General features: G+C 46.5%; 3 protein-coding genes and 2 long non-coding RNA genes across 6 annotated transcripts; 3 read left to right on the top strand and 2 right to left on the bottom strand.

The window, feature by feature from the left end:
* Window positions 1–208: 208 nt before the first annotated feature.
* LOC136477652 (B-box zinc finger protein 25-like) lies at window positions 209–1,626 on the top strand. Its single transcript, XM_066475885.1, has 3 exons — window positions 209–695; window positions 807–1,139; window positions 1,234–1,626. The coding sequence occupies exons 1-3, from the start codon at window positions 513–515 to the stop codon at window positions 1,486–1,488; spliced, it is 771 nt and encodes a 256-aa protein (XP_066331982.1). The 5' UTR covers window positions 209–512; the 3' UTR covers window positions 1,489–1,626.
* Window positions 1,627–1,776: 150 nt separating this feature from the next.
* On the bottom strand, window positions 1,777–7,872 carry LOC136477651 (tRNA (guanine(37)-N1)-methyltransferase-like). Of its 2 annotated transcripts, none has more exons than XM_066475884.1 (11): window positions 7,080–7,872; window positions 6,836–6,933; window positions 6,386–6,490; window positions 6,032–6,093; window positions 5,877–5,951; window positions 4,917–5,439; window positions 4,732–4,818; window positions 4,062–4,211; window positions 3,196–3,302; window positions 2,973–3,047; window positions 1,777–2,816 (listed from the first exon to the last, which is right to left on the bottom strand). In XM_066475884.1, the coding sequence occupies exons 1-11, from the start codon at window positions 7,490–7,492 to the stop codon at window positions 2,796–2,798; spliced, it is 1,716 nt and encodes a 571-aa protein (XP_066331981.1). In that variant the 5' UTR covers window positions 7,493–7,872; the 3' UTR covers window positions 1,777–2,795. The 2 variants fall into 2 exon arrangements, with proteins under 2 accessions (XP_066331981.1, XP_066331980.1); XM_066475883.1 differs by having other exon boundaries at window positions 1,777–2,398.
* Window positions 5,343–5,875, top strand: LOC136477653 (uncharacterized). The gene is made up of 2 exons (XR_010764079.1): window positions 5,343–5,569; window positions 5,663–5,875. It is a non-coding gene; the product is annotated as an uncharacterized lncRNA (long non-coding RNA).
* A 350-nt stretch (window positions 7,873–8,222) lies between the features above and the next one.
* On the top strand, window positions 8,223–10,439 carry LOC136474187 (uncharacterized). The gene is made up of 3 exons (XR_010762868.1): window positions 8,223–9,144; window positions 9,237–9,862; window positions 9,935–10,439. It is a non-coding gene; the product is annotated as an uncharacterized lncRNA (long non-coding RNA).
* A 14,766-nt stretch (window positions 10,440–25,205) lies between these two features.
* Window positions 25,206–25,667, bottom strand: LOC136470267 (uncharacterized). Its single transcript, XM_066468166.1, has one exon. The coding sequence runs from the start codon at window positions 25,665–25,667 to the stop codon at window positions 25,206–25,208; it is 462 nt and encodes a 153-aa protein (XP_066324263.1).
* Window positions 25,668–25,941: the final 274 nt, after the last annotated feature.

Below are 25,941 nucleotides of genomic sequence, written 5' to 3'. Positions count from 1 at the left end.
TCCACCGACAACTAAAGCTACCGCAGCATTTTTTCATGAATGCCCATCTAGCACATGCGAGAGAACTGAGATGAAGCTCCTACGACCACGAGTTCCTTGATATATTTTTTTTCTATCCATAATATAAAGCCAATAGTACAGTTGTGATCCCGTTCCGCCGAGTCAGCGGATCACATCAGATCAAAATCAGCGCGTCCGAGCGTGCTCCCGGCGTAGCTACAGTGCACGGGGGCAGACGAGCCGGGAGCCCCCTGGCCACAAGTCTCCCCGGCGAGTCCTCCACCACAAGCTCGCCCACCCGGGAGCTCACTGATTGCTCGAGTTGCGTGCTCGCCCAAGCGGCTTATATGCGCCACTCGCCCGCCCGCTGGATCTCCCCTCTCCTTTGCCGGCCTCTCCTTCGTCCTCCACCACAGTCAGTGGCCGCCTTATCTTCTTCGTCCTTCGCCTCGCTCCTTCACTGAGTGTTGCGAGACAGGATAGGAAGTAGACTGAGAAGTGGAGCGGCGGCCATGAAGATCCAGTGCGACGCGTGCGAGGGCGCGGCTGCCACGGTGGTGTGCTGCGCCGACGAGGCCGCGCTGTGCGCGCGCTGCGACGTCGAGATCCACGCCGCCAACAAGCTCGCCAGCAAGCACCAGCGCCTCCCGCTCGAGGCGCTCTCTGCCAGGCTCCCCCGCTGCGACGTCTGCCAGGTACGTACGCACGTCGCCACGCACGCACTAACCAGCGCATGCACAAGCGGCATGCGCAGATGCTCTACACGCACGACGGCACGAGTTAACCTTGCTCGCGGTCGGTCGCAGGAGAAAGCGGCGTTCATCTTCTGCGTGGAGGACCGGGCGCTCTTCTGCCGGGACTGCGACGAGCCCATCCACGTCCCGGGCACGCTCTCCGGGAACCACCAGCGCTACCTGGCCACCGGCATCCGCGTCGGCTTCGCCTCCGCCTCCGCCTGCAGCGACGCGTGCGACGCCCACGACTCCGACCACCACGCCCCGCCCAAGGCCACCGTCGAGCCGCCGCAGGCCGCCGTCTCCGCCGCGGCGCAGCAGGTGCCCTCGCCGCCGCAGTTCCTGCCGCAGGGCTGGGCCGTCGACGAGCTCCTGCAGTTCTCCGACTACGAGTCCAGCGACAAGGCAAGACGATAACACAAGCTCGCCGGTCCATGTCCGACCACCCACCGGGTCCCGTCTCATGGTCTTCTTGTGTGTGTGTGTGTTTGTTTTGCAGCTGCACAAGGAGTCCCCGCTCGGGTTCAAGGAGCTGGAGTGGTTCGCCGACATCGACCTCTTCCACGAGCAGGCGCCCAAGGCCGGCAGGACGTTGGCGGAGGTCCCGGAGCTTTTCGGATCCCAGGCGGCGAACGATGCCGTGTACTACAGGACGGCCAAAGCCGCTGCCGGCGCCGGGGTGCGCCAGAGCAAGAAGGCCCGGATCGAGGTCACCGACGACGAGGACTACCTCATCGTCCCTGATCTCGGTTAAATAAGGGCAGAAAGCGCAGGAGTTTTGTTTCTTCTCCTGCTGTGTACCAGAAGAATTTTACTGTGTACAAGCTAGCGTCATGTGTTGTGCATCTTTGACTGTAGTATCTCTCAATTGTGAACATGATAATTCTACTAAGCCACTTTGTTGCTATGCTAGTACCAGTCCGAGACACTTCGATGTTTTTAACATAACATTTGCCTCAAATAGCTGACACTTCCACTTGGGGTAAAGAGAGAACAAGTGACAAGTACAACAAATAGTCCTGAGTTCTGACCAAAGTTTCTTCGAATCAAGAACAAAACCATGTATACTTTGGATACTAGTAATATTTTAGAAGTTCCGGGTAGGTCTTTTACATGGCCAAAAAACTACTTGAATCCTGGTAAGATTTGGACTCAAGTAGCGTGAATACAAATCCTTCGCAAAAAAAAAGCATAACAGGGAACTTCCTGTAAACCAATTAACCAAACCGATGGCACCACGCTTTGAATCAGATATTGCTACCAGCATCTTGATTTCAGCAACCAAAGCATCTTCCATGGTTATATGACACCTGATCACTCACATTTAGCATCAGAGACAACCTGTTAATCTCTCCTTGCCATGAGATGGTGATTCAGATCTATCTACCAGTCTGTTCGCTTGTTGGTTTTAGCCATGGCTTATCAGCCAGTCAACAAAGTTTTCCTCTCACAACAAACCAGCACCAGACGGGCTTATCAGCCCAGAAACCAACCAACGAATAGTTGCTATTTCTTTAGTAAAGCTCCAAAAATTGCAGGTGGATGAGTAAAAACTACGGGAGCACAATATTGCATGGTCTACTAGGCAACTGATCCAATGTATTTTCACTGTCGTCCTCCTTAAGACACTCCATAGGTAGCTTGAAGCTTAAACAAAACATAGCCTGCAACAAATGTCAACAAAAGTAAATACCCAAAATAATCAATGCCATCATACTGAAACTAAAAGCAACTCAACTTGCATTAGCTCGTTGGTCATGTCCATGTATTTCTCTACTGTTCTCAGATGAGAAAAGGTATTTTTCAGTAGGCTCGCTTACACAGAATAAGAATCCCCAATGTTTGCCAACGGCCCCAGATTTCACTGGAAACCAGCAAAGTTAGCTGGTTTAAACATTTCAGGTAGAGTTTATTATGTATCAGTATCAGTCATTGCTGGTTACTGTTACCAGGGCACAACTGGAATCAACAGCATACAAAAACTTTTGAAAACTTTGATGCCAGTTTCAAGCCCCAGAGAAAGATCATGTTCTAAAATCTACTTTTACTCCCTTCAGGCCTTCACCATGGAAATAACTGCCACTGTTTGTGAATACCATTCAATAAGAAGAATTTCAGTACTGATTTTGAGCCTTACATTTAGTCCAAGGCCCAAATTTTGGGGCAAGGACAACTCTTACGTTCAATAAAACAGAAAAGTGTGTACCTAGTCTTGTTGACAAGTACACTGAAACATACCTGGTTTGGTGCAACATCACGAACCCTATGGAATATCGGTTCTGCTATCTTAGCATTTAATTTATTCTGTGCTTCCTGCATAAAGGAAAAATGCTTATGTTAAAATGGAAGTAGTACTATCTCACAGCTGATAGTACATACAGATACAGGCAGCATACAATGACAGTCATGATGCGATCAATTAAATAACATCTAAGTAATAATCAAATAGCAGTGGACTTACAGAGAGTATCGATTCTTCAGATTCACTTGAACGGATGAAACAATAACAGTGTATCCAAGGTAGTGATCCTGTCCAGTATTTCTTTTGGACGAGACCATCAAAACAATCTGCACAAAGGTCCATATATATCATGAACCGAAACTCAGAGCAACTGTAGCTAATACATAATGACAACTGAATGTAGAAAATATTTTTCCAAACAATGACTACATATATTTACTAAGGCCCTGTTTGGATTGCAGCTGCTAAATTTAGTCCCTCCTAAATGGTTTAGTCCCATTTAGTCACTCCAGAGTTGCTAGAGAGGACTAAAGCCCTTTTAGTCCCATTTAGTCACAGTGTTTGGGTAAAAAGTGACTAAATAGGACTAGATTTAGGAGCTCCTAGCTGAACCAAACACCCCCTAAATGTAGGCAGAACTTCTAAGTTATTTAATAAAGAAGAAAAGAAACTCCTGACACCAGAGTACCAACCAAAGCTTCTAGTTGCTAATGGGCAAAGCGTTTGATGGATGCTGATGCGAGTAAGGAATACAGAATGTAGTTCTCCGAGAAGAGTTTGCCTCAAGTGCACTAACTCGATTGTAGACTAGTCATTTAACACTGATTTGCAAGGTCTCAGCTTTAAGTTTTTTATTCAAAAGCATAGGAGATGTCTATATGACATATGGAGAAGACAGGAAATTCAATTAAAGATCATGAGCAATAAGCAGAAAAGAGGGGCCAGGCCAGCTGTCCAGAAATGTCATAAATGGGTATTGCTAACCAATAGAATTTCTATAATATGCTATAAAAAGCCAACGGTCATGATGTGATGCTATAATTAAATTATAACAGAAAAAACTAATGGGGAGGATAAAACATTACCGAGGAACTGCAGAGCAGAAGCAGGTAGATTCATCAGTACATGATCAAAGTGTTCCCATGGCTTGGATGGTGGTGGCCCTGGTCCTCTCACTCTCTTGTTGTTTCGTATTTTTGTTTGATTAGCATCTCCATCTTGGCAGTCAGGTTCACCTATGGGAGACAAGTAGGAAATTTTAGTTTATTTAGAAATCTGGCACACTCGTACAGAAGTTTCGTGAAAATAAGGTGGTGATTGGTTACTTGCATTAGGCTTAGCTTGCATTAGACCTTATGCAACACAACCTAAGACAGCATAAACGTATCCAATGTCTTGGTGTTTGGTTGTCCTGCATAGGCAAGCTGCCTTAGGTCAGATTGTGTTTGGGTAATTACATTGTATTGCATGTTGTCATCTCCATGTTCTAGTAGAGGTGAGGGAAGTGAGAAGATTTCATTTTTTAGTGCCCCATCGGCTTGTGCAAATCTGCATCGCATATTACGACCAAATCTCACGTACTAGCCAAACACGGGTAAACTGTACTGCACAAGCCTGAATACAGGCTAATGCAGGCAACTAAACATTCCCTAAGCTTTTTTTGGTAAACGCAAAATTTCGAACCTGAAGCATATAATAGACTTCTTGCAAGTTTACTACTTACTAAAGACACTGTAGAATACACAGCATGGTTACCTTCCTCTAAAGTTTGTGGTCGCTTTTTGGCAGTAGTGCTTGCCACAGAGGATTCATTAGCACCATTTTGACTGCCCTCACGAACATCTAGAAAAGAGTTGAAGAAACAGTTAAAGTTAGTGTGTGAAGGACCACAAAAAAACAGTATGCAGGGGAGAATAGCAATCTCGTAAAAAAGAGGGCACCATTATGATTTCCATTTGAAGATGAATTTTCATTAGCGGGGACCCCTTCTTTAGGATAGGATTCATCAGCAGCAACTTGAGAGTCTGATCCAGTTTCCAAACCAGGCACAGTCATCAAATTTTGCATGAACACTCTAGCATCCATGTTGTAGGCGAATATATAGTCATCAACCTTGTTAATCTTTGCATTAGTTCTTAGATAATGAACGCTATCTGGATTCAAGTCATTTGCATACACAACACATCCTTTCTGAGCAGCCAGGATTGAAAATGGACCTATACCAGCAAACATGTCACATATAACGTCTCCTTTCTTGAACAGGGAAACTAATCTGATATGCTCATGCTCGAGTCTTGAATTCCAGTAGACCAAACCATAATCAAGTTTGAATGTTGCACCATATTGTTTAACTTCAGTAACCATATCATTTTTCCCTGCTAAGATCTCAAACTCTGGGACTCTAAATTCATTTGTTATTGTCCCCACTTTATTCACCACGGTCTGAATCCTTGGATAATTTTTCTGCGTATAGATATGACGAAAATGCTTAGTGAATTATGAAGCAAGCACCAAGCAGCATGTTTTATGATGTTTTCAGATATTCTTATCATCTAAGCAATAAAACAACAAAGATGGGCAGCAATAATTTCATGTATGTTCATGAGATTCAGAGATTATGTAATGTTTTCATTGTTAACTGCTCATAGTGTTAACCCATTTAATACTGCTTTCATGTCATTGCAAGGTCCCAACCAACCAGCATTGAAGAGTAAGATAACAACATTTCCAAATCTGCACGAGAAGATCTAAGAGCTTGCAAGTTTGGTTATGAACCGCTTTTGGGGCCATTTTTATGCAAAATTTATATGGGTTCTGCATGCACGGTGTTGAGAATCAGAGAGTCAAAGAATGTATGAAGCGAGCAAGTTATTAAGAGAAGGGCATAGAAGTGTGCTTACATCATAGATAACCTTTGCTATGACATTTTTATATGCTAGCAAGTCATCAGATATGTTCAGATGAGCAACATGACCTGCAGACACCATACAAACAAAATATTTAAAGAGATGACAACAAAATGGAAGAAAGTATCATCAAGTTTAGTATACTTAACAATTGTCTCAAACGAAGAGGGTACCTCCACTCCAGCAGGAAGGATTTGCTTCAAAATGTGGTCTGTCACAAATAAAGAAATTGATCAAACCCATAATATTAAGAAATTAAAAAAGGTTATACTGGTTTTGTCAGCTCAAAGCTTGCAAAACTAAAGGGAAAAACGAACGCCAGTGACAATGAACAGGCAATAATGGGTGAATTGCGACCCTTTTCATTTTAGTACACAAGAATTTTAACTTTATGCAAAAAAAAATTAGAACAAAGAATATGGAAAGTGACATGTGTACCACAAAATAGCACGATACCAAAGCATAAAAGAAATCAGATTATAAAGAAAAGATCTTAAACTGACCTGCACTCCAGTAGGAATAATCAAGGGTCAATGTATAAGGTACAACATCAACATTGCATAGTTGCTTCAATGAGTCAAGGGCCTGCTGTGGCATGTCAGATAAATCTACACACCAAATACCATGGACATAAACATAAGCATTCTTCTGCTAGAGGCAAGAGAAAATACCAACATTAACATGGGTAAGTCATCCTTATAAAAAAAACATGGTTAAGTCATTATCCTTTGATACCAAGAGACTAATCAGGACACAGAAGATTATGTTACACGAGAGCCAAGATTTCCAAAGCCACAGGAACATTTAAAATAGCCTTAAAGCTTAATGAAGTAATGGGCTAATGGCATGTCAGGCTATTCCAACATGATTTGGTGACTTTGGCACTGCAATGTTTGCTCAGTTCATAGAGTAAAACTTTGCAATTGACATGGTCCATCCCAAGAGTAACATACCGGGCTTCTGAATCTTTTCAGACAGTAGGACGAGCCGGTTCTTGTCGCCCTCGGGATCCTCAACTACAGACTTAACCCGTGGCTTGTCCAGCAGATAACTGAAATCACAGATGAGAAGGGGAAAAAACGAGCCCCCAACTAATCGTTAAACACAACGGATATACTATGGCTAATTTATCCGTTCGTTTTTCCTGTACCTACTAGATTAATTGGATTGGACCCTGGAACAAGGGAGAAGCGTTACCCGGAGCGAAGGAGGCGGGTGACTGCGGAGGCGAGCTCACGGGGAATGCGGAGCGCCCAGAGCTCTAGCCGCTGCTCGAACTTGCTCTCATCCAGCTTCTCCATAGGCACGAGGCGATCCGCGGGCAAGGCCGGTGGCGCTCGAGCACAAGAGGAGGGAGAGGGAGGCGCGGAGGCCAGCGAGCCGGAGGACAGATCGAGAAGCTGACGGAGGCGCCGGAGCCGGCGAGCCGGAGGACGGAGGCCGAGAAGAGGAGGGAGGCGCGGGGGGCGGTGAGGAAGAGCGAGGCACAAGGGCCGGCGAGGAGGAGGGAGGCGCGAGCGGACGGAGGAGAATCGCAGCGAGAAGAAGCTGGGCGCAAAGCGGGCAGCTTGGAGCCGTTTGTTCGCTTCTTTCCACCAGAATCGGTCCATCCATTCCGCCTCTCTTTCTCTAGCAGCAGGTTTCTAGGGTTTCGGCCGTCGGGAATCAGGAAACGGCGGGCGTGGTGGACTGAATTTTTTTTTTATTTTTAGCCTTTTTTTTAAAAAAATTCACAAATATGTCCCTAAAGGTATAATTTAAAAATCTGGACCCTTAGCTCGGCGCCATCATGGCTGGCGCCGAGCTTACACATCTCGGTGCCATCGTTGCAGGCGCCGAGCCCTTGGGCTCGATGCAGACGTGGCGATGACTTGGCAGGCAGCTCGGCGCCGTAGATCTTGGCGCCGTAGTTACTAGCGCCAAGCTTGTCTTACGTATGGGCCCTCCTTTCCTTTCTCTCTTGCTCTTCCTCTCTCTCGCACCGCCAGCGCCCGCCGAACCAGCGCACACGCCGCCGCGCCCGCGCTCGCTCTCTCGCCCTTCCCCGCCCCTCGTTGCGCCTGCGTCGTGCGCCCAGCCCGCCCGCCGTGAAGTGCCGCCCGCGGCTCGGCCTTGCCCGCCATGCCACTCCGCGCCCGCACCGGCCGCCGCGCCCGCCGTGCCAGGCCTCGCCCCGCGGAGCGCCAGCCATCCCGCGCCCGCCGCGCGCCACCGTCGGCCCTGCCGCGCCACGCCGGCCCTCGACCCATGCACGCCCGTCCGTGCCCCCGGCCGGCTCGGCTCGTCGCATCACCCATCGCCCGACGTCCCTGCGCTCCATCTCGTCCGCAGACTCGTCATCGGACAGGTAAAAATTGTGAATATGTAATGTACGTACTTAGTTAGCTTTGATTGTAGTGTAGTAGTTTTGACATTTGTTATTTATTAGTTAATGTGATAACTCAGGTAGTTGATTTAGTTAGTGATCTAGTGAGATAGATATGTAGATAGATAGAAACATAGAAACATAGGTACATAGATATAGTTAGATAGCTACTTAGATAGTTAGTTATATATTTAGTTAACTAAATATGATCTAACTATTTAGTGAGTACACTGTATCTATGTACGTAGTTATTATCTTATTTACTTAGTTTGTAGTTAGAAAGTACTTGTTAGGTACTATCTATCGTCTAATTTGGACTAAAGAACATGTGTTTCGTTACGTGTTTGAACTAGATGGATAATCTAGTGAGCATATATCATGGAGGCATCGTGGAAAGAGATCGCTATGGGTATGTTGAGTTTGTTGAGATGCAAAGCGTGCCTGTGTTATTCAATGAGAAGCCATCGTTTAGTGAGTTGGTTGCAAGGGCTCAGGAGGAGCTACATTGCCATGGAGCTGATGATGATGATGGCATCGCAGTGGAGGGTGTACTTCACCTAGGTTCTCCTCCCAACATCCTTAGGAAGATGATCCCAATTGAGTGTGCAGACCAGTGGGAGAACTATATGAGATCGGCTATGAAGTGTCAGTTCCAAAGTTTGGACGTGGTTGTGCGTCGGGTGTTAGTTGATCCCATCCCTCATGGGTTTTCTCCACCAATGGATCAGCAGGCACACTTCGACCCTCTCATCCCAGAACCTGATATAGATACGGAGGTTGCACCTACGGTTCCCGATGCTCAATCTACCCCCAATATGCTAGTTGAAGATGCTTGTCAGACTCATGATGTTGTGGCAGATCCTCCTTATGAGATCCCTTTGACATAGAATCATCTGAGTAAGTGTCTTATCCGCATGGTTATTGGGAGCTTACCCCATTTCTTACATCCAATTTTTCATTCTTTCCTCATTTTTGTACTTATGTTGCAGTAGACATCCTTGACAATGTGGATGTGCCCACTGTTGCTGCACAAGTGCTCTGTGGAGATGGATTCCGTGGCTCCAATAGTGTTGAAATTATGAATGATTCGAAGCCATATGAGATGGCAAGAGCTCTTGATTCTGATGATGATCGTCCTGTTGGAGAGCTGACAGAGAGTGATATTGAGATGCTAAGGCGTATCTTTCTCGGCCACCGTGATCCAAGAGTTCACGAGTTCAGCGATCTTGCTCATTCCGATCAGGCGTGTGCAGAAGGACATGATGATGAGCTTCAAGAAGCTCCTGAGGCCAGTCCTAACATGGTAATTGAGAATAGGAGGGTATTTAAGGACCTCCCTGTATTGAAGAGGTGGTTGCAGGCGTTTGCAGTGATACGAAAGAGACCTTATAAGGTCTTGCATTCATATGCGGAGCGCCGTTACACAGTTGTGTGTGACAAGAAACGCTGCCCATGGAGGGTTTGTGCAAGGAAAAAGGTCACCGAAAAGTAAAAGATCACAAAAGTTGTCGGGCCACACAATTATGTTGACCATGAGCTGACACTGAAGCATCGGTAATAGATCACCGAGGGAATAGATGGAGGTCGTCGTTTCTTCAAATGTCCATGAGCATGGGTAATTGCTATTACTATTTGTTTCTTCAATATGTTCCTCTTCTATACAACTTACATGACATACTTATTGCAGTCTTCCTTGCCCGAAGAAAACTATGGGTTCACTAGGTGGGTCAATCCTCGACCTACTTATCTGCTTGCGGAGTACATCTACTATCTGCAGGACCATATCTTCGATCTAAAAAGAGAAGTTGGCAGCGGTTACAAGGACAACAAATAGGATGACAACAACAATGGTGCCGATTCATAGGAGGCACTCTACAATGATCCATATTGCACCTATCCTAACACAAGAACAAGGGGCCTCCGCCGTCACCCCCGCCACCACCACCACCAACAATGGGAGGCTACTGTGGAGAAGGTGCAACACAATTTGCTATGTGGCCACACTACTAGGATGACCCTATCTTATTCACATGGCACATCCATGTGTTTGTTGTTTGGTTTAATTACCTAAGGCATGTTAGGTTTAGTCAAAGGAACTCTGTACCCTAGTTCGGTACATGTTCTCACATGTCATTTTATGTGTTTTGTGTGTTGAATTATATAATGCCCTACTTTGTTAGATTGTGTTTGCAGCACGTGATCACATTTCACTACGTCCACAACATTATACAAAATATTATGACCACAAATAATGAAACACAACTATATAATGAAAAGTCCAATACTATGCCATATTAAACAATACAATAATAAAAGAAGTACGTGCCGACAGTAGACAATATTGTTCGTGAATAAACCATAGAACTAGCAAGTCATGGAGACTATTGAGTGCAACAAGGCCACTTTCCCTTCCTCAGGGCATCGGGATTCTCCTCCATCGCTGCTTTAGCTCGGCGTGCACACTCAAGCTTCTTCTCCCTCTCCTCCCTGTACGCAGCAACACACCTCCTTTCCTCCTCTTCCTTATGCTCCTTTTTTGTAGCCTCCTCTCCGTGTCTCTTCTCCATCATCTCCTTGTCCTCTGCCTCCCACCGCAACAGTTCTGTATCCATTCCTTGTCTTCAGGCTTGATCTCAGTGTCGATCCACTACTCAAAATCATAGAGCGGTGGAGGGGTCTACAAAAAAAATGCAATTGTTATAAAACAAAAAAATCATGCAAGATGTCATATGACACAAATATCAATTTCTTACCATCTTGTTAAACCGACGCTGACAAAGTGTAGGCTCAAACACAAAATTGGAACACATCCAATACCTTTGCCTATACGTGTCCTCTTCATCGGACTTGGCTACCTTGCAAGGATCACCGCAAAAGCACATGGGCACTAGAACACCACTAGACAAAGGCAATGGGTCAAAGGCATTTCCGATCATCCGGCCACAACTACAATTCAACCAATTTTGTTCTAAGAACCAAAAGCAATTAACATTAAACCCTAAACCTAGGGTTTTCCATTTGATGCACAACAATGAACTCATAGCATAACAACATACGCTAAGGTTACCTTGGTTTGCAAGCTTTTCCATGCCTTGGCATCCTACGGTTGTATAATACAAATATTAAAAATTGCATGAAACCCTAAGTAATGACGATTCTTAGGTTGAAAAATCTGACTAATATATACCGAATCGATATGAAAAAAAACTAGGAGGGGAGCGAGGATACCTTGCTCTCGAAGACCTACGGATCAAATCAAAGTTTCCAAGGTCCAATATGCCGATTCGTGAGGTAGGGCGAAGTGGGGAGAGAAAAAACCCGAGACAGAGGAGAAAGGAGAGGAAGAAGGCTCGGGCAGGAAGGTTGGGGGCCGGGTTAAAACACCACCTCGGTGCCATAGATCCTGGCGCTAAGCTCGTCGCCATGATCTACGGTGCCAAGCTACCTACCAAGTCACCGCCATGTTTGCGTCGAGCCCAAAACCTCGGCACCAGCAATGATGGCGCCGAGAAGTGTAAGCTCGGCGCCAGCAATGATGACGCCGAGTTAAGGGTCTAGATTTTAAAATCATACCTCCAAGGGCATATTTTGAAAAAAAAAATAAAAAAAAGAGCTAAAAAATAAAAAAGTGGGGGTGGTGGACGACGCGTGGGCCGGAGTCTCTGTGGTTAACGGGCCATAGGCTCGTGTGCCGCCCTGCCAAGCCCTCACAGTCACAGACCAATTCACGAGTCGACCAGAGGCTTTCGGGGTTTTCACGAGGGGGGGTACGGGAATGCCTGTCCGGCTGTCGTAGGACATGCACATGCTTGTTCCTCGCCTAGCCAAGCGTCTTGCCTCGTCCTCAGCACTGTGTAACCTTGCCAAGTAAAGAGATCTATTTTGGCTCTCCCATGCTAGCAAGGAAATCCTAGCCCTCGCGCAGGTCCCGAGACACCTAGTTAAAGAATCAATCAACTTCACTGTACATTCTCGCTTAACAAGGTTATACAGTGCCAAGCAAGAGATCCAAGCCCTTGAGGCATCGGCAGCATATTTGTATTGTAGCAACAGTGTTTTGTGTCTTAGGATTTTCAATGGCCACAGCCGAATCTTGTTCTTTTTTCCGAAAGGGTAAATTTCATGCATTCCTACCCAAAGTTCTACCCCTCATACACCAATAAAAAATCAACGAAAAGTATGGTATATGACTGTAGTGGGCTTCCTAAATCCCAGAAAAGAGTATCACTATAAAGTTCGTGCCGGTCAAATTTGCTTAAGTTTAACTAGGTTTATAAAAAGTATTGGCAATATTTGTATCTTTAAATAAATTTATTATAGAAATATATTTAATGATTTATCTAATGATACTAATTATGCACACTAAATATTAATATTTTCTTATATATTTTTTTGTCAAAGTTGAAGATACTTGAATTCTCGAAAAGTGAGAACAACACTTTTTGTTAGACGGAGAGAGTTGTTGTATATGTACATGTTAGTACGTATTAATTTAAGACTTATGGATGGGTTGTTTGTAACATCCCAAGTGTTAAGCTTGTATTTTTGCACTTGCATTGCATGAGCATAAGCATCATTCATTCATTTGCACTCATGAGCATGAAATGATAATCTTTATTGTGACTAGTTTTCCATAAAATGCTTAATTCACTAAGTGCATGCTTAATGATCATGCTTGTTAATGCAAGTGGTTTTTGTTTGGTCACCAAAACAACTTAGACACACTTATGATGAAAAATGAAACCATGTTTGTATTCATGACTTGGTCCAAAATGGCTTCTAAGTGTTGGTATGACTAGAATTGCCTTTATCAGGTTGATTGTTTGACCTATCTTGAAAAATTACTTAGAGAACTTGCATGGCAGTGGAACCTAAATAAAAGTTGTAGTTTAGCTCCCGTAGAACAAACTTTGTTTAATGGTCAAGAGCTGAATTAGTGCCTAGCTTAGTCAAATAGGGATCACAAAAATCAACTCAATGTTGTTTTTGAAACCAAAAAATTGGGTGTCTCGAACTGAGTTTCAATTTGCATGTAGCCGACTTTGGAGCATTTTATTTTGAAAACCATTGGGAATTAGACAAAACTTCTTTAAGCAATTTTGTAGTACTCTTGTAGCTCTAACAAATGGTGAAAATGGTTGATCAAAACTCACCAAGGTTTTGGAGATCTGGGGGCTCAAAGTTTGGGTTTTAGGTGGTGTCGTCAGGCTAATCGGCCACGGCAGTGGCCAACCGTGTTAGGCCGCGCATGCCGCGTGGTGGTCGTACGCCAATGTCGGGCCCGTGCTGTCATGCTAAGGGGGGAACACCGGGCGCCCTCTCTCGTGCGCTCACTCACTCTCCCTCTCTCTTAGCTCCCGACACAGAGCAGCCGCAGCAGCACCGCCATAGTCGAGCCGACCACCGCAGCAATAACCGTCGATTCGCTGCGCTCACTGCACCACCGTATCACCCGCCACCTTCTCGACCTCCTAGCATTGTTGTTTGAGCCTACGTGAGCACATTAGAGCCGGTGCATCGTCACCGCGGCCACCATTGCCGCCGCCGAGCTTGAGCTCGCCGTGGCCATGCTCGCCTAGCCCTCTTCCTCTCTTGCTTCTAGGCGTTAGAGCTTAGCCATAGGATGGGGAAATTAGAACGGGGCTTGGTTGAGCAATGCTGTCACCTCGCCCACCGGAACACCACGACGCCGCCGCGCTACCGTGCATGCGGTCGTGCCTCACCGGCATCTCCGCGAGCCTAAACCCTAACCCTAGATCTCCGCCAGGTAACCCTAAAGCCATAGCCGAACTCACCCAAGCTTGTCATGGCTGGAGATGGCCGGCACGCCACCATGCAGCTCCGTCGAGCCACCATGAGAGTCGCCGCCCTAGCTAGAGGTCCTAATAGGTTCAACCACCTACACCGTTGGATGCGGGATGATGAGACAAAGCCATTGGGGGTGACCGTGTCGCCGGAGACCTCACCATCGGCGAGCTCTTTGCCGGTCAAATGGTGCCTCTGTTCGGTCTAGATGATGGGTGGGGCCAGTTGACTGAGGGGCCCAGTGGGCAGTCGCAAGGAGTGGGTGTGAATTCGGGTGTACCTAGCATTTAATAGGGTTTTGATGTTTCTCTTTAATTATTTTTCCAGGAATTGATGCAAACTTGTAAAATTCATATCTAGAGCTAGGAGTGTCCAAATTGAGTGAAACCAATTTTATTAGTTTCATCTTGATGAGTACTATCTGTTAAAAATATGAAACTTGATATGTGCTAGAGTTTTATATCCTGTTTGAATTTATCTTGTTTAATGCCTATTAATCTTGTAAAATGCATAACTTGAGTTAGGGAGATCCAAAACTGGTAATTCTAGTTTTGTTGGTTTTGTTTTGACATGCTACAGCTAGAAAAAATATTAAACCTATAGTAAGCATGCTTTGAATATGACCTTTTGATTTAACTTGATTAAATGCTAGTTTCTTGTAAAATTAATTGTGGTAGGTTTATGCAACCTATGTGTATGAATTATTTTTCACAACATTCTTGTGTTATGAGGAATGTATGAAAAATAGAAAATCTATTGTTCGACACTTTTCACTATGCTAAACCTATTTAAGTTGTTATAAGCCCAGTTAACTTGTCATTTTTGTGGAGGTTGCCACACTTACTCAAATGGCATGAAATTTGAACAGTAGACTCTTGGAAGTATGTGTAGGCTGCTGTAATTTTTACAGAATTTACTATGCACTAGAAATAGCAGTTCTCTATTTCACCTTGCCACCTAAAGAAATTAATAAAAGCATGTAAATATTTGTTTGGGCTTAACCATTATACTTTTTAACATATTTGTGATGTATATAACCTGTTGGTACAGTTGGTTATGCCTAGTTTTGATTGGTTGTATGCAGTTAGCTATTTATTGCTCTACAATTCACTTGCATCTAGTTTCTTGACTTGTTTGCTTTGTGTCAGCTTGATGTTTGTTAATTAGATGCCTAGGCTAATTAAGGTAAGTTGTTAGTTGCAGGTTTTAGGCCTCTTACTGATGATGAACAACTTTACCTTAGGTTGCTAGAATGTGGTGAGTGTTACTTTGTTTTCTAGAGAGGAGATATGCACCTTCTCGGTCAAATTAACTAAGAAAGATAATCATCACTTGCCACCATGCTAAACATGTTTACCGTGTCATAATTAGTCCATGTTGCCTCATATCATACTTGCACTTTATCCCTTTTGCATTCTCTATATTTATTTATATTCTCATACATATAGGATCGACGGAGGGAGTGACACTGCTGGAGTTCAAACTCGAAGGAGAGGAGACCCTGCAGGAGATCCCACAACAGGAGGTTCCCTAAGGAGGACATGATCAGAAGGAGCTACCCAAGTGTCCTGATCATAGACACTCGGCCTATCTGAAAGGCAAGCCCCGGAGCATTCTAAGTCTCCCATGTTTTATAAATACCAACTTGAGTTCTTTATGTTTGATGCATTAAGTTGTAGGAGTTTATTGGAAACACTTAATACATATAATCTCCTTGTCTAGAAATATATTTTGAATTCTATGTAGGTCCAGGATCAAATATATGCTTAGCCATGCTTAGCTCGGTAGAAGTCGGATGATTTCCTGTCACCTGCGAGATATATGTGGATACCTGGTCATGGTTGGCTATATTTGCTATCATAGAAAAGAACCTTGTGATGATGTAAATGGAGGCTGGGTGGAGTCTAGGTTGTAGGATGACACTTGTGATTCCATCCGAGCCGCTTAAGGACCGCATCGTTGTTGGTCCTCGGTCATTTTGAACACAGTCTCTCACTTAGCTGGTCGGATAACTTATTCCGACCGCAAAGCCAAGTAGCTCAACTTAGGCCAAGAGTCGTTCTATCCAAGGGTGCATACTGGAGGTAGTAAGGATGTGTAGGGACATAGATATGAGACCAAGGGCAGGCAAGGCCTGAGCATCTGGCAGCTGGTTGGTCCCTAAGTGTGCAACGCTGATCAAACCGATGAAGTTGAGTTTTGAGTTGTATCAAAGGTGACCCAACACGACCCCAACGGGGGAAGTGTGGGTTTGTATTAGGATTCTTGCCCAGCTGGTTGTAATGGATTTGAATCGTCCGTCTCTCCCGGATAGTAAGAAACTTGACTGAGCTTCCTTCTATCGTAGTAAGTTGATGAAAGTGAAATGGTTATGATTATGATACAATAAATGGCTATGGTACTAATGTGATGCTACCTTGCTCAAACAGCTCCAATTCAACTCATGAACAAAAGTTATGTAGGGTTCATGTTGAGCTAATGTCAAGAAAATGCCTCAATTGGTCGACTACCCTAATTCCAGGGCTTAACGAGGTGCTGCTTTGACCAAGATGAAACTATGATTTCAGGACTAGATATGAAGTTGAACCTTAAATAAAAGTTGTAGCTTGAGTTGTGCACAACAAACTTTGTTTAAGGGTCATTATCTAGTTTGGTGCCTAACTTAGTCAAACTGAGGCCTCAAAACTGAACCTAGTGCTGTTTTGGATCTTGAAATTTTGGCTAAGTCTGAGATTACAATGTTGATGACGGTTGGCATTTTGTGTTCTCAGATTTTTGTTAAGAAACTTAAGTTGAGCCAAATATAAAAGTTGGAGTTTATAGCTTGGAGTTGAGCATGAACAAAGTTGGACTTAGTTTGACCAAGTTTGACCTCTCAAGGCTAACAAAAACTGAGCAAAGCTTAATCACTATCAAATCATTCACAGTGCCATTTTTAAGCTAATTAACTACTAATCTACTACCCCAATGGCCATGGCCCCTAAATAAATATTTTAGAGCAGTTCGTGGGCTTCAACTTTGCTTTTGGGCATAGGGTCCAATTCAGCCCATAACTGGCCCAAAAACGCGTCCCACACTGGCCACTTCATCACTCGCCACGTACTCGAGGAAATGTCCACGTGCCCTCCATGCACTGGCCACGCCCCCTCCATGGACAACGCGTGCCTCCTGCCCCTCCACGTGCCCAAGCTCCCTCTGCTCACTATCCCACTCACGCTCACCTCCCTCCACTCCCTCTGGCTCTTCTCTGCTCTCCCTCGACTACGCTAGAGCGCGAACGTCGAGCTCTGCCATGGCCGTCGTGGAAGCTCCTACCACCGTTACTGTTCCCGCCTTTACTCCCCACCATAGCCACGCCCATGTGCACCACTGCCTCTGCCTCATCCTCCTCTCTAACCAGCGCACCTCCATCGAGTAGGAGATCGTCGGAGCCGGCCTACCGACGGCCACCGTAGCCGCAAGCAGCTGGCGTTCGTGGCTAGGCCACCATGGGCAAGCCCCTCCATGGATGCGCATGACCCCCCTAGTGCTCCACCGCCACTCCACCGCCGCTGACGAACCTCCTCCGACCAGAACCGGCGAGCTCCCGCCCGTCCCCTGCTCCAAATTGCAACAAGGACCTCGCGCAAGAATTTGAGAAAAGTGGAGGGCCTAACTACAAAGCTATAGACGCGTATGAATAGTGCCTAGAAGGACCTGTTCGCTTGAATCGGTATTTGAGGAAAGTTCAGGGCCTCCGATGCAAATGTGTTTCTCCTTTATTGCTTTTAATTTAGCTAAAACTTTGGAAAATCATAATAAATCATAGAAAAATCACAAAATAGTAAATGAAGACTTTTTAGAATCCTTGAGAGTATATCTATATAGTAGAGTCATCTTATGACATGTGTTAGTAGAATATTTTTGCTGTTTTTATCTATCTATGTTAATTAGGGTTTTATAGAAATAAATTCATATCTAAAGTTGTGGTGCTCTAATTGCTATGAAATTTTTATAGTAGGCTACTGATGCCATATGTGTGCTGTGGTAAAAATGTCATGCTCATTGGATGTAGTATGTTTTGAGTTATTAATTTAACTTCTTTAGTGCTTGATAAATGATTTTTTAAATGAGTTATAATTTTTTATGAAGGTGTAAAAATGAAAAATGTTGTTCCATTACCTTGGTAGGAGGTTGTTGTGTCATGTTGATACATAATATGGCTATGTGTTTCCAGAAAATAGTGTGTTTTAGATTTATCTTGCTCACACATGTTTTCTTGCAATAGCAATTTATCTTTTTTGTAATAATTAATCTATAAAACCTGAGCATGTGAAATTTATGCAATAGCCATGTTTTGATAGCACCTACCATTCATAAAAATCTTAGGTCTAAACTAGATGTTTGCCACATCACCTAAAAATCAATATATAGCTTTATATATATAAATAGGAGAGTAAAAGTTGCTAGTAGTTACATGTAGTTAAGTCATATGATGCTCCCTTGCTTACCCTAAGTTGAATATTGCTGAGCTAGGAGCAATAATGGTTTAAAGCTTGTCCAATGTCTTATGTGCTTGCTCTCTTGTTAATATAATAACTAGCGAGTACTGTTGCCTATGCATATTTCTAGTCCTTGCTTTAGCTCTTACTCTAATGTGTGCCTGTGTATGTTTTGTGTGTTGTTAAGGCCAGTACCTGAATCACCTTGGGGCAGGTTGCTTTCCTTTATAGGTTTGTCTATGTTTGCTAATTAGTAAACAAGTGCCCATCGAATAAAAATGAGAAAGGAACATCAATATGTAACCTCTATATTTTGGAGATGTGTTAAGATGCTTTTTATGCTAACCATAACTAATGTTGAGTGACCATGTTAATAGTAGTTTGTGATCCATGAGATTAGTGGTACATGTATGGCCTTGTTAAAGAATGAAGTGAAGCACCACTTTGCTTATGTGTTGAAAATGGCTTGCATGTATAGTTTCTGTGGTGGTGATATTTTTGTGATGCAAATAATGTTTTATGTAGATATGTTAAATATAAAAGTTGTAGAAATTTTTCTTATATTTCTTGTCCAAAAATTTCATGATTTTAGGCCTGCTGGTTTAGGAGTTATAGATTTTACAAGTTTGCTGTTAGCTTTTGCATATGCTCTAAATAGATCTGAATGATTGTATTGTTTGGCTTAATTAAATATGGAATCATATATTGGTGATAATAGGAGAGATAGAGTGCTTTTCCTAAGCTTTCTAAAATGTCTAATATCACTGCTTTTGGTGGTCTAGAACTCTAGTTATTGCTGTTTAAAGTGGAATGGTAGGTTCTGTTTAAATCTAGATAGAGATGTATTCATTAGGTTGTTTAACCTTGTTAGCTGTAGAATCATTTTAAGATGATAATAATAAACTTATATATAACTTAATAATTTTTCCATAAAGTTAAGAATTATGTTTGTTGGATGATTAAAACCCCAGTTATGCATTTCTGAAGTTCATGTCAGTTTTCTATCCTAGTTTTGCAGATCTGCTTTATAGTGTCTTTCAACCTTGTTAACCTTTGAATCAACTCTAGGTGTAAAAAAGTTGTAGACAATTTTCTCAGCTTTCTAGAAAGTCTAGGATCACCTTTATTGGATGCTTATAACTTTAGTTATGGTTAAATTGAATGGCTGTTATGTTGCTGTCCAATTTTTGTGCATATACTTGAAGTTGATTGCTTATGCTTGATCTTGATTTTGTGATTGCTAGGAGTAGCTGGTGCTAGATGGTTGCTTAAATTAGCTTAACTTGAGTGCCTCATTGGTGAAAGATTGGTGTTATTTTCTTCTAACTTACCATGATAGGTTTGTACAATAATTAGTCAAACGACTTGCTCTCTAAGTGCTTATGTCTTGAGGTGTAACATGATGCTGGTCTTGAATGCTTTTATATGTAGCATCTCATGTTATCATTCTTCGCCTTCATGCACTTGCATTGTTACATCTTATCTAGGTACGCTAGATGCACAACGCATGGACGTAAAGGACATGATGTTGGAGTCGAACCAGAAGATGGTGTTGGTGGATAAGTCCCGATAGATGATGTTTGGTGGACAGATCTAGAAGATGGAAGGACTTCGAGAGTACATGCCTGAACAGGAGATGCTCACAAAGCGAGTGTTATCGAACAAACACCGACCTAGTGTTGGATCCTAGGCAAGCCTCGGAGCATTCTAAGCCTCCTATGTTTTTACAAATATCACTTACGTCCTTTATGTTTGATGCATTAGGTTATAGGTGTAAGGAAAATAGACCCTAGGCCCATTTACTTTGAATTTTGGTATTTGATGACCAACACAACTAAATTAGACTAATGAATTTGTAAGTAATTATTTTATAGTTCAATAGGGTGCTAGAAGTGACTTGGACGAAGGCGGTATGATGATCCCATGATGAACACCATAAGCAAGACCCTAGAAGCATAAGAGAAGACCCAAGATATCAAGCAAAGTCCAAGCACGAAGATGGAAACCAAGCCAGAAGCAAGATCACGAAGAAATAAGCTCGACAAAGGTGACCGAACGTGGCCCTATGAGGACCGGACATGTTCGATCAGTTGCTCGGCAACAGCAGCTCCGTTCGTGATGCACCCATCGTAGGGGTACCTTTCTTTGGTAAGTCACACGCTGCTGCGGCCCCCGAGGCCTCCTCGTTCCTTACTATTTTTTGGTCCCTTATTTGCGTTCGCCGTTCCTATAGGGGATGAGAGACGTGCGAGCCTCCTCGCCGCCTGTTCCTGAGGACGCAGCATGGCGGGCGGTGAACCGGGCGCACACCAAGGCACAGAAGAAGCGGAAGGATGCCGAGGAGGCAAAGCGCATGAGGAAGATCCTTGAGCACGATGGGCTAGAGAAGCACCACCGGCAGCAGAGGCAGGACGGTCTCCCAGTGGAGTTGTCTCCATCGTTGTCACTATCAACGGATGCTTCGGACAGAGATGATGAGAGCGAGATGGGGCGGGGTCCCCTGGACCATCTCACTGACGTCGGGGAGATGGTGCCCGGGGCATTGGCAAGCAGCCCGGCACTTCTAGGAGGAGGAGGAGAGGACGCCTCGGGGCCGGCGATCGCCCGCCCCAGGGCCGAGGCCGACACGCCCAAGGCCGACACGCCCAAGGCACGGGTGTTAGGGAAGCGAGTCGTCAGCCCAGTGGGCTCAACGGCTGAGGTAGAGCAGGCGGTGGTGGGGACGACGCAACTGCCCCTACAGAGGGTCAAGGGGGCGCTGGGGTCCGGCGAGGACTGGCTGGCACCGGCGAATACAGAGGCTGTGCCTCCGCCGCTGCCACTGCCTTTGCAGAGGAGGGTCGCCGTGTCGAAGCGGTTGCATCCCTGCTCGAGGTGAGTGTTTCGTCGGTGGAGTTGTAGTACCTCCCACTCATCCCTTAGCCGTATGCTAACCTTGTGAATCTGTACCTCTAGCCGGAAGCGTCATGTGGAAGTGCCCGCCCTGGCGCCACGTAAGGCGCTCAAGGTGAGCATGGCGCGGCCTTGGCCGAGGCCGACCCGAAGGAGCCGAACGCCCAAGAAGAGGCGGCCAAGGTGGCCATGGAGCAAGCAGAGGAGGAGGAGCCTACGCCTCGTGAGGCCGAGGCCTGTGAGTCGGCTGGAGCCGAGGCCCCCCGGACCTCTGAGGCCAAGGCGACAGAGGCCAGGGTGCCCAGGACCACTAAGGTCGCAGTGGCGGGGACCGGAGCCCCCGATACCACTGAGGCCGGGGTGGCAGGAGCCGACGTGAGCGCGACAAAGTTGGTGGCCCAGGAAGTGGAGGCAGAGGCGGGGCAAACCTCAATACCGCCATCGGTCCAAGGCCCACCGCTGTTGCAGGAGAGCGCCTAGGAAGTGGAGGTCCATTTGATCTCCTTCGATGATACTTCCCGAGCAAAGGAGGTGGTTGACGCCGAGGCGGCCGGCACCGTGGAGCAGTCGGCTCCAACCTCTAGCGAGGGAAGCTCGGCCCTCGTGCGGGTATGACCCGAGCCCCGCGGGTGGGATCACCCGTGTATCTTATGGCAGAGCTAGGACGACCCTGAGGGGGAGCCTCTGTTTGCTCTTGAGGACGCGGCCGAGGGGGGGCACTGGGACACCTTCGAGCAATACCGCCAGCTGGCAGAGTAGTCGCTGCGGACAGCGCTGTCCGTCATGGCTGACGATCTGCCTAGTGTCGCCCAGGTTTGTGCCTTCTTGTCTCATGTGGTGTTGTCTTTTTTCGAGTTTTCTCGCAGTGAATGACCCCTATTTTGCCTATCTAGGAGCTCAAGACCCGGTCCCTCAGGAAGTCATTGTTCCTTCGATGGGAGAGAGATGTCTAGGACCAGCTCCAGTGGCAAAAGGGCTTGCTCACTAACGCTAACGAGCTTCTATCGGTGTGGAGCACGGAGGTGGAGGACCTCCACCTTCGCTGTGCCGATATGAAGGCCGAGGCGGCCATGGCTCAAGAGCAGGTCGCCCCTTTGGTGGCGCGAGTCAAGGAGCTAGAGGAGGAGCTGACCCGGGTGGCCGGCGATCGGGACACCTTTTGGTCTCAGGCTGAAGAAGTGACGGCCTCTGCCAAGGCCCTCACTGGGCAGCTAGGGGTGGAGCAGGGTGCACTCCTGCTGGTGAAAGGTGCCCTGGTAGAGGTTCTCAAGGTAGCTAAGGCCTCTCGAACCGAGGCTGTGGTCTAGAAGGGAAAGGTCGAGGGTGAGTCCTATTCCCCTTGTTTTATTTGTTTCTCTTGTGTTCGACTCCTAACTCCCTGGTGTGATGCAGAGCTGGAGAAAGAGGCTTCCAAGGTGGTTGAGGCTTCTCAGATCGAGGTCTAGGGTAAGAAGGAGAAAGCCAAGGCCTCTCGGGTCGAGGCCCAGAGCTAGAAGAAGAAAGCCGAGGCCTCTCGGGTGGAGGCCCAGCGCTGGGAGGAGAAAGCCGAGGGTGTCCCGTAGGCCTTCACCCCTATTTGGCTTGTTTTCCTTTGTGCTTAACTCCATTCTGTTTGTTTTGGCGTAGAGTTGGAGAAGGAGGTCACCTGGGCAGCCAAGGCTTCTGTCGTGGTGCAGGTGGTGCTTGATGCCGAGATCGGAGAGCACAACGTGCTGTAGAGTGCCGCTCATACCACCTGCGAGGCCCTAGGGGTGGAGGGGGTCCAGTCGAGTAGCTCCCTTGGGAACCGCTTGATCGCGTTGAGTGGCCAAGTACGCGAGCGACTCTGAGGGGCACTGCACATGGGCATCAAGCGCGCCCTGGCCATCGTCGCCTCGCACTACATCGGCATCAACCTCGAGGCCATCAGCGATGGCTACATCCTGGCCAAGGATGACGAGGAGGCCAATGAGGAGGTCGCGAAGCTGACGGAGGTGGCTGAGGGCCCCAGCACGGCGCTGGCCAAGCTGTTCGAGGAGGAGGTAGTCCCTCCCACGCCGTCCACCGATGCTAGAGACCCTGAGCCTTGACCTAGGCCTAAGAGGCCATGTAAGCAGATTAGGATTATTTTTGTACCGTGATGCTTGTGGCCTGTCGAGGCCTTTTTTAAAGTACTTATGCGTTTACGCTTCTGAATTGTTTTTTATTGTATTTCTGATCCTTTGCCCTCTGTCTCGTCTCTAAACATATTTCTTGCAAAAAACTTCCTCGGAGCCTAAGCTGTCCCTCGGACAAAAGGTGGTGAGGGAGTGCCATAGCCCGGAGGCGTAGGCTGTCTCACGACTCAGCCGGTCTTTTGGCCTTGAGACAGTCTTTTAGTCCTTAGGTTTTTTACAATCGATTTATCAGAGCACGCTAGAGAGTTTGGCGTAGAAATTTTTTCAAAAAATGACTAAAAATGGTGGGTGGGACTTAGGGGGAGTCCCCACTACTAGCCCTCGAGGGAGGCTCAGTTCAGCAGAGGCAGAGCCGTGTCTTGTTCGAGCCCCGCAGTGGGCACCTCTATAGAGGCGGAGCTGAGTCTTCCTAATGAAGTTATCGTATCGCTGAGGCCCTTGATGGGCCCAGGGGGTTTCTTGAAAAATTAGGACAACTAAAGAACACTTCTTAATTGTATTTCAAGAAACAATGTATACAATGCTAGGAAATTTAAGGGTAAAAGCGACGTAGTTGTTCTATGTTCCAAGCGTTGGTGAGGATTTCGCCCTTCTCGTTGGCTAGCTTGTAGGTCCTAGGCTTCAGCACTTGGGCGACGATGTATGGTCCTTCCCATAGTGGGGTCAGCTTGTGGTGGCCCTTGTTGCTCTGCCTCAGCCTCAGCACCAGATCGCCCACCTTCAGGTCTCGGCTTCGAATGCACCGGGCTTGATAGCGTCGCAGGGCTTGCTGGTACTTGGCCGAATGTAGAAGCACAACGTCTCGGGCTTCCTCCAGTTGGTCGAGGGTGTCTTCGTGGGTGGTGCCGTTGCTTTCCTTGTTGTAGGCCTGTAGCCTCGGGGAACCGTATTCCAAGTCACTAGGGAGGACGGCCTTGGCTCTATAGACCAGGAAGAACGGTGTGAACCCCGTGGCTCAGCTTGGAGTGTTCCTCAGGCTCTAGATGATCGACGGGAGTTTAGCAAGCCATTTCTTGCAAAACTTCTTCAACCGGTTGTATATTCTTGGCTTGAGGCCTTATAGGATCATGCCATTGGCACGTTCTACTTGGTCATTTGTCCTAGGGTGTCCTATGGACGACCAGGCCACACGGATGTGGTGGTCATCGCAGAACGTCAAGAATTTTTGGCCGGTGAATTATGTCCCATTATTGGTGATGATGGTGTTCAGAACCCCGAACCTATGGATGATATCAGTGAAGAACAGCACCGCTTGCTTGGACTTGATTCAATTGATCAGACGAGCCTCGATCCACTTGGAGAACTTATCAATTGCTACCAGTAGATGGGTGTAGCCCCCAGGGGGCTTCTATAGAGGCTCAACCATGTCGAGCCCCCACACGGCGAATGGCCATGTGATAGGGATGGTATGGAGGGCTTGAGTCGGGAGATGCGTCTACCGTGCGTAGTACTGGCATCCCTCGCAGGAGCGTATGAGCTTGGTGGCATCAGCAACCGCTGTTGGCCAGTAGAACCCTTAGCGGAAGGTGTTTCCGATGAGCGTCTGAGGTGCCGCATGGTGCCCGTAGGCTCCCGCGTGCAAGTCCCAAAGTAGGGCTCAACCTACCTCGGTAGTGATGCATCATTAGAGGATGCCAGATGGGCTTCGCCTGTACAATTCGCCATTGCTGAGAACATAAGTCTTGGCTCGCCGAGCAAGCCATCGGGCTTTGGTCCTATCCGCAGGAAGCTCTCCTCGGACGAGGCAATCAAGGAACGGGACTCGCCAGTCCATGCCTTGGTTGGCCTCGGGAGGCTCCATGTTGACTTCCATGACCTCGAGCTCGGCCGAAGGAATCTCAGCGATAGAGGGGGCCTCGAGCTCTATGGAGGGCTCGACCGCTGGGCCCTCTTCCACCACCGAGGCATAGTTGATGGAAGGTTTGTGGAGGTCTTTGGCGAAGACGTTCGGGGGGACCGGGGCCCACACCAATGCCATCTTTGCTAGTTCGTCCACGGCCTCATTGAAATTGCGCGCGATGTGGTTGAGTTCGAGACCGCCGAACTTGTCTTCAAGGCAACATACCAGCTTGCAGTACGCCTCCATTTTGGGTCATGGCAGTTCGACTCCTTCATCACTTGATCGACAACGAGCTACGAATCGCCCCATACATCGAGACGTCGTACTCCAAGTTCGATGGCAATCTGCAAGCCACTGAAGAGGGCTTCGTACTCGGCTGCGTTGTTAGAGGCAGCAAAGTGGAGCCGAATCATGTAGCACATGTGTACTCTGAGGGGTCAGATGAAGAGCAGACCCACGCCCGCCCCGTTCTTCATTAGGGACCCATCGAAGTACATGGTCCAGTATTCCGCCTAGACTT

This window comes from Miscanthus floridulus, chromosome 8 (genome assembly GCF_019320115.1).
Source record: "Miscanthus floridulus cultivar M001 chromosome 8, ASM1932011v1, whole genome shotgun sequence".
Taxonomy (NCBI): Eukaryota; Viridiplantae; Streptophyta; class Magnoliopsida; order Poales; family Poaceae; genus Miscanthus; species Miscanthus floridulus.
The sequence above is the reverse complement of the archived record's forward strand: the minus strand, read 5'-3'. Positions and strand labels throughout refer to the sequence as shown.

Bases quoted from the DNA above. Each gene is read 5' to 3' on its own strand.
- LOC136477652 (XM_066475885.1), top strand. From the start codon at position 513: ATGAAGATCCAGTGCGACGCGTGCGAGGGCGCGGCTGCCACGGTGGTG. The intron at 696-806 runs GTACGTACGCAC...GGTCGGTCGCAG, and splicing joins CCCGCTGCGACGTCTGCCAG to GAGAAAGCGGCGTTCATCTT. The intron at 1,140-1,233 runs GCAAGACGATAA...TTTGTTTTGCAG, and splicing joins ACTACGAGTCCAGCGACAAG to CTGCACAAGGAGTCCCCGCT.
- LOC136477651 (XM_066475883.1), bottom strand. From the start codon at position 7,492: ATGGACCGATTCTGGTGGAAAGAAGCGAACAAACGGCTCCAAGCTGCC. The intron at 5,440-5,876 runs GTAAGCACACTT...ATCTATACGCAG, and splicing joins TAGCAAAGGTTATCTATGAT to AAAAATTATCCAAGGATTCA. The intron at 3,303-4,061 runs GTAATGTTTTAT...ACCTTTGTGCAG, and splicing joins TTCTGCTCTGCAGTTCCTCG to ATTGTTTTGATGGTCTCGTC.
- LOC136470267 (XM_066468166.1), bottom strand. From the start codon at position 25,667: ATGGAGGCGTACTGCAAGCTGGTATGTTGCCTTGAAGACAAGTTCGGC.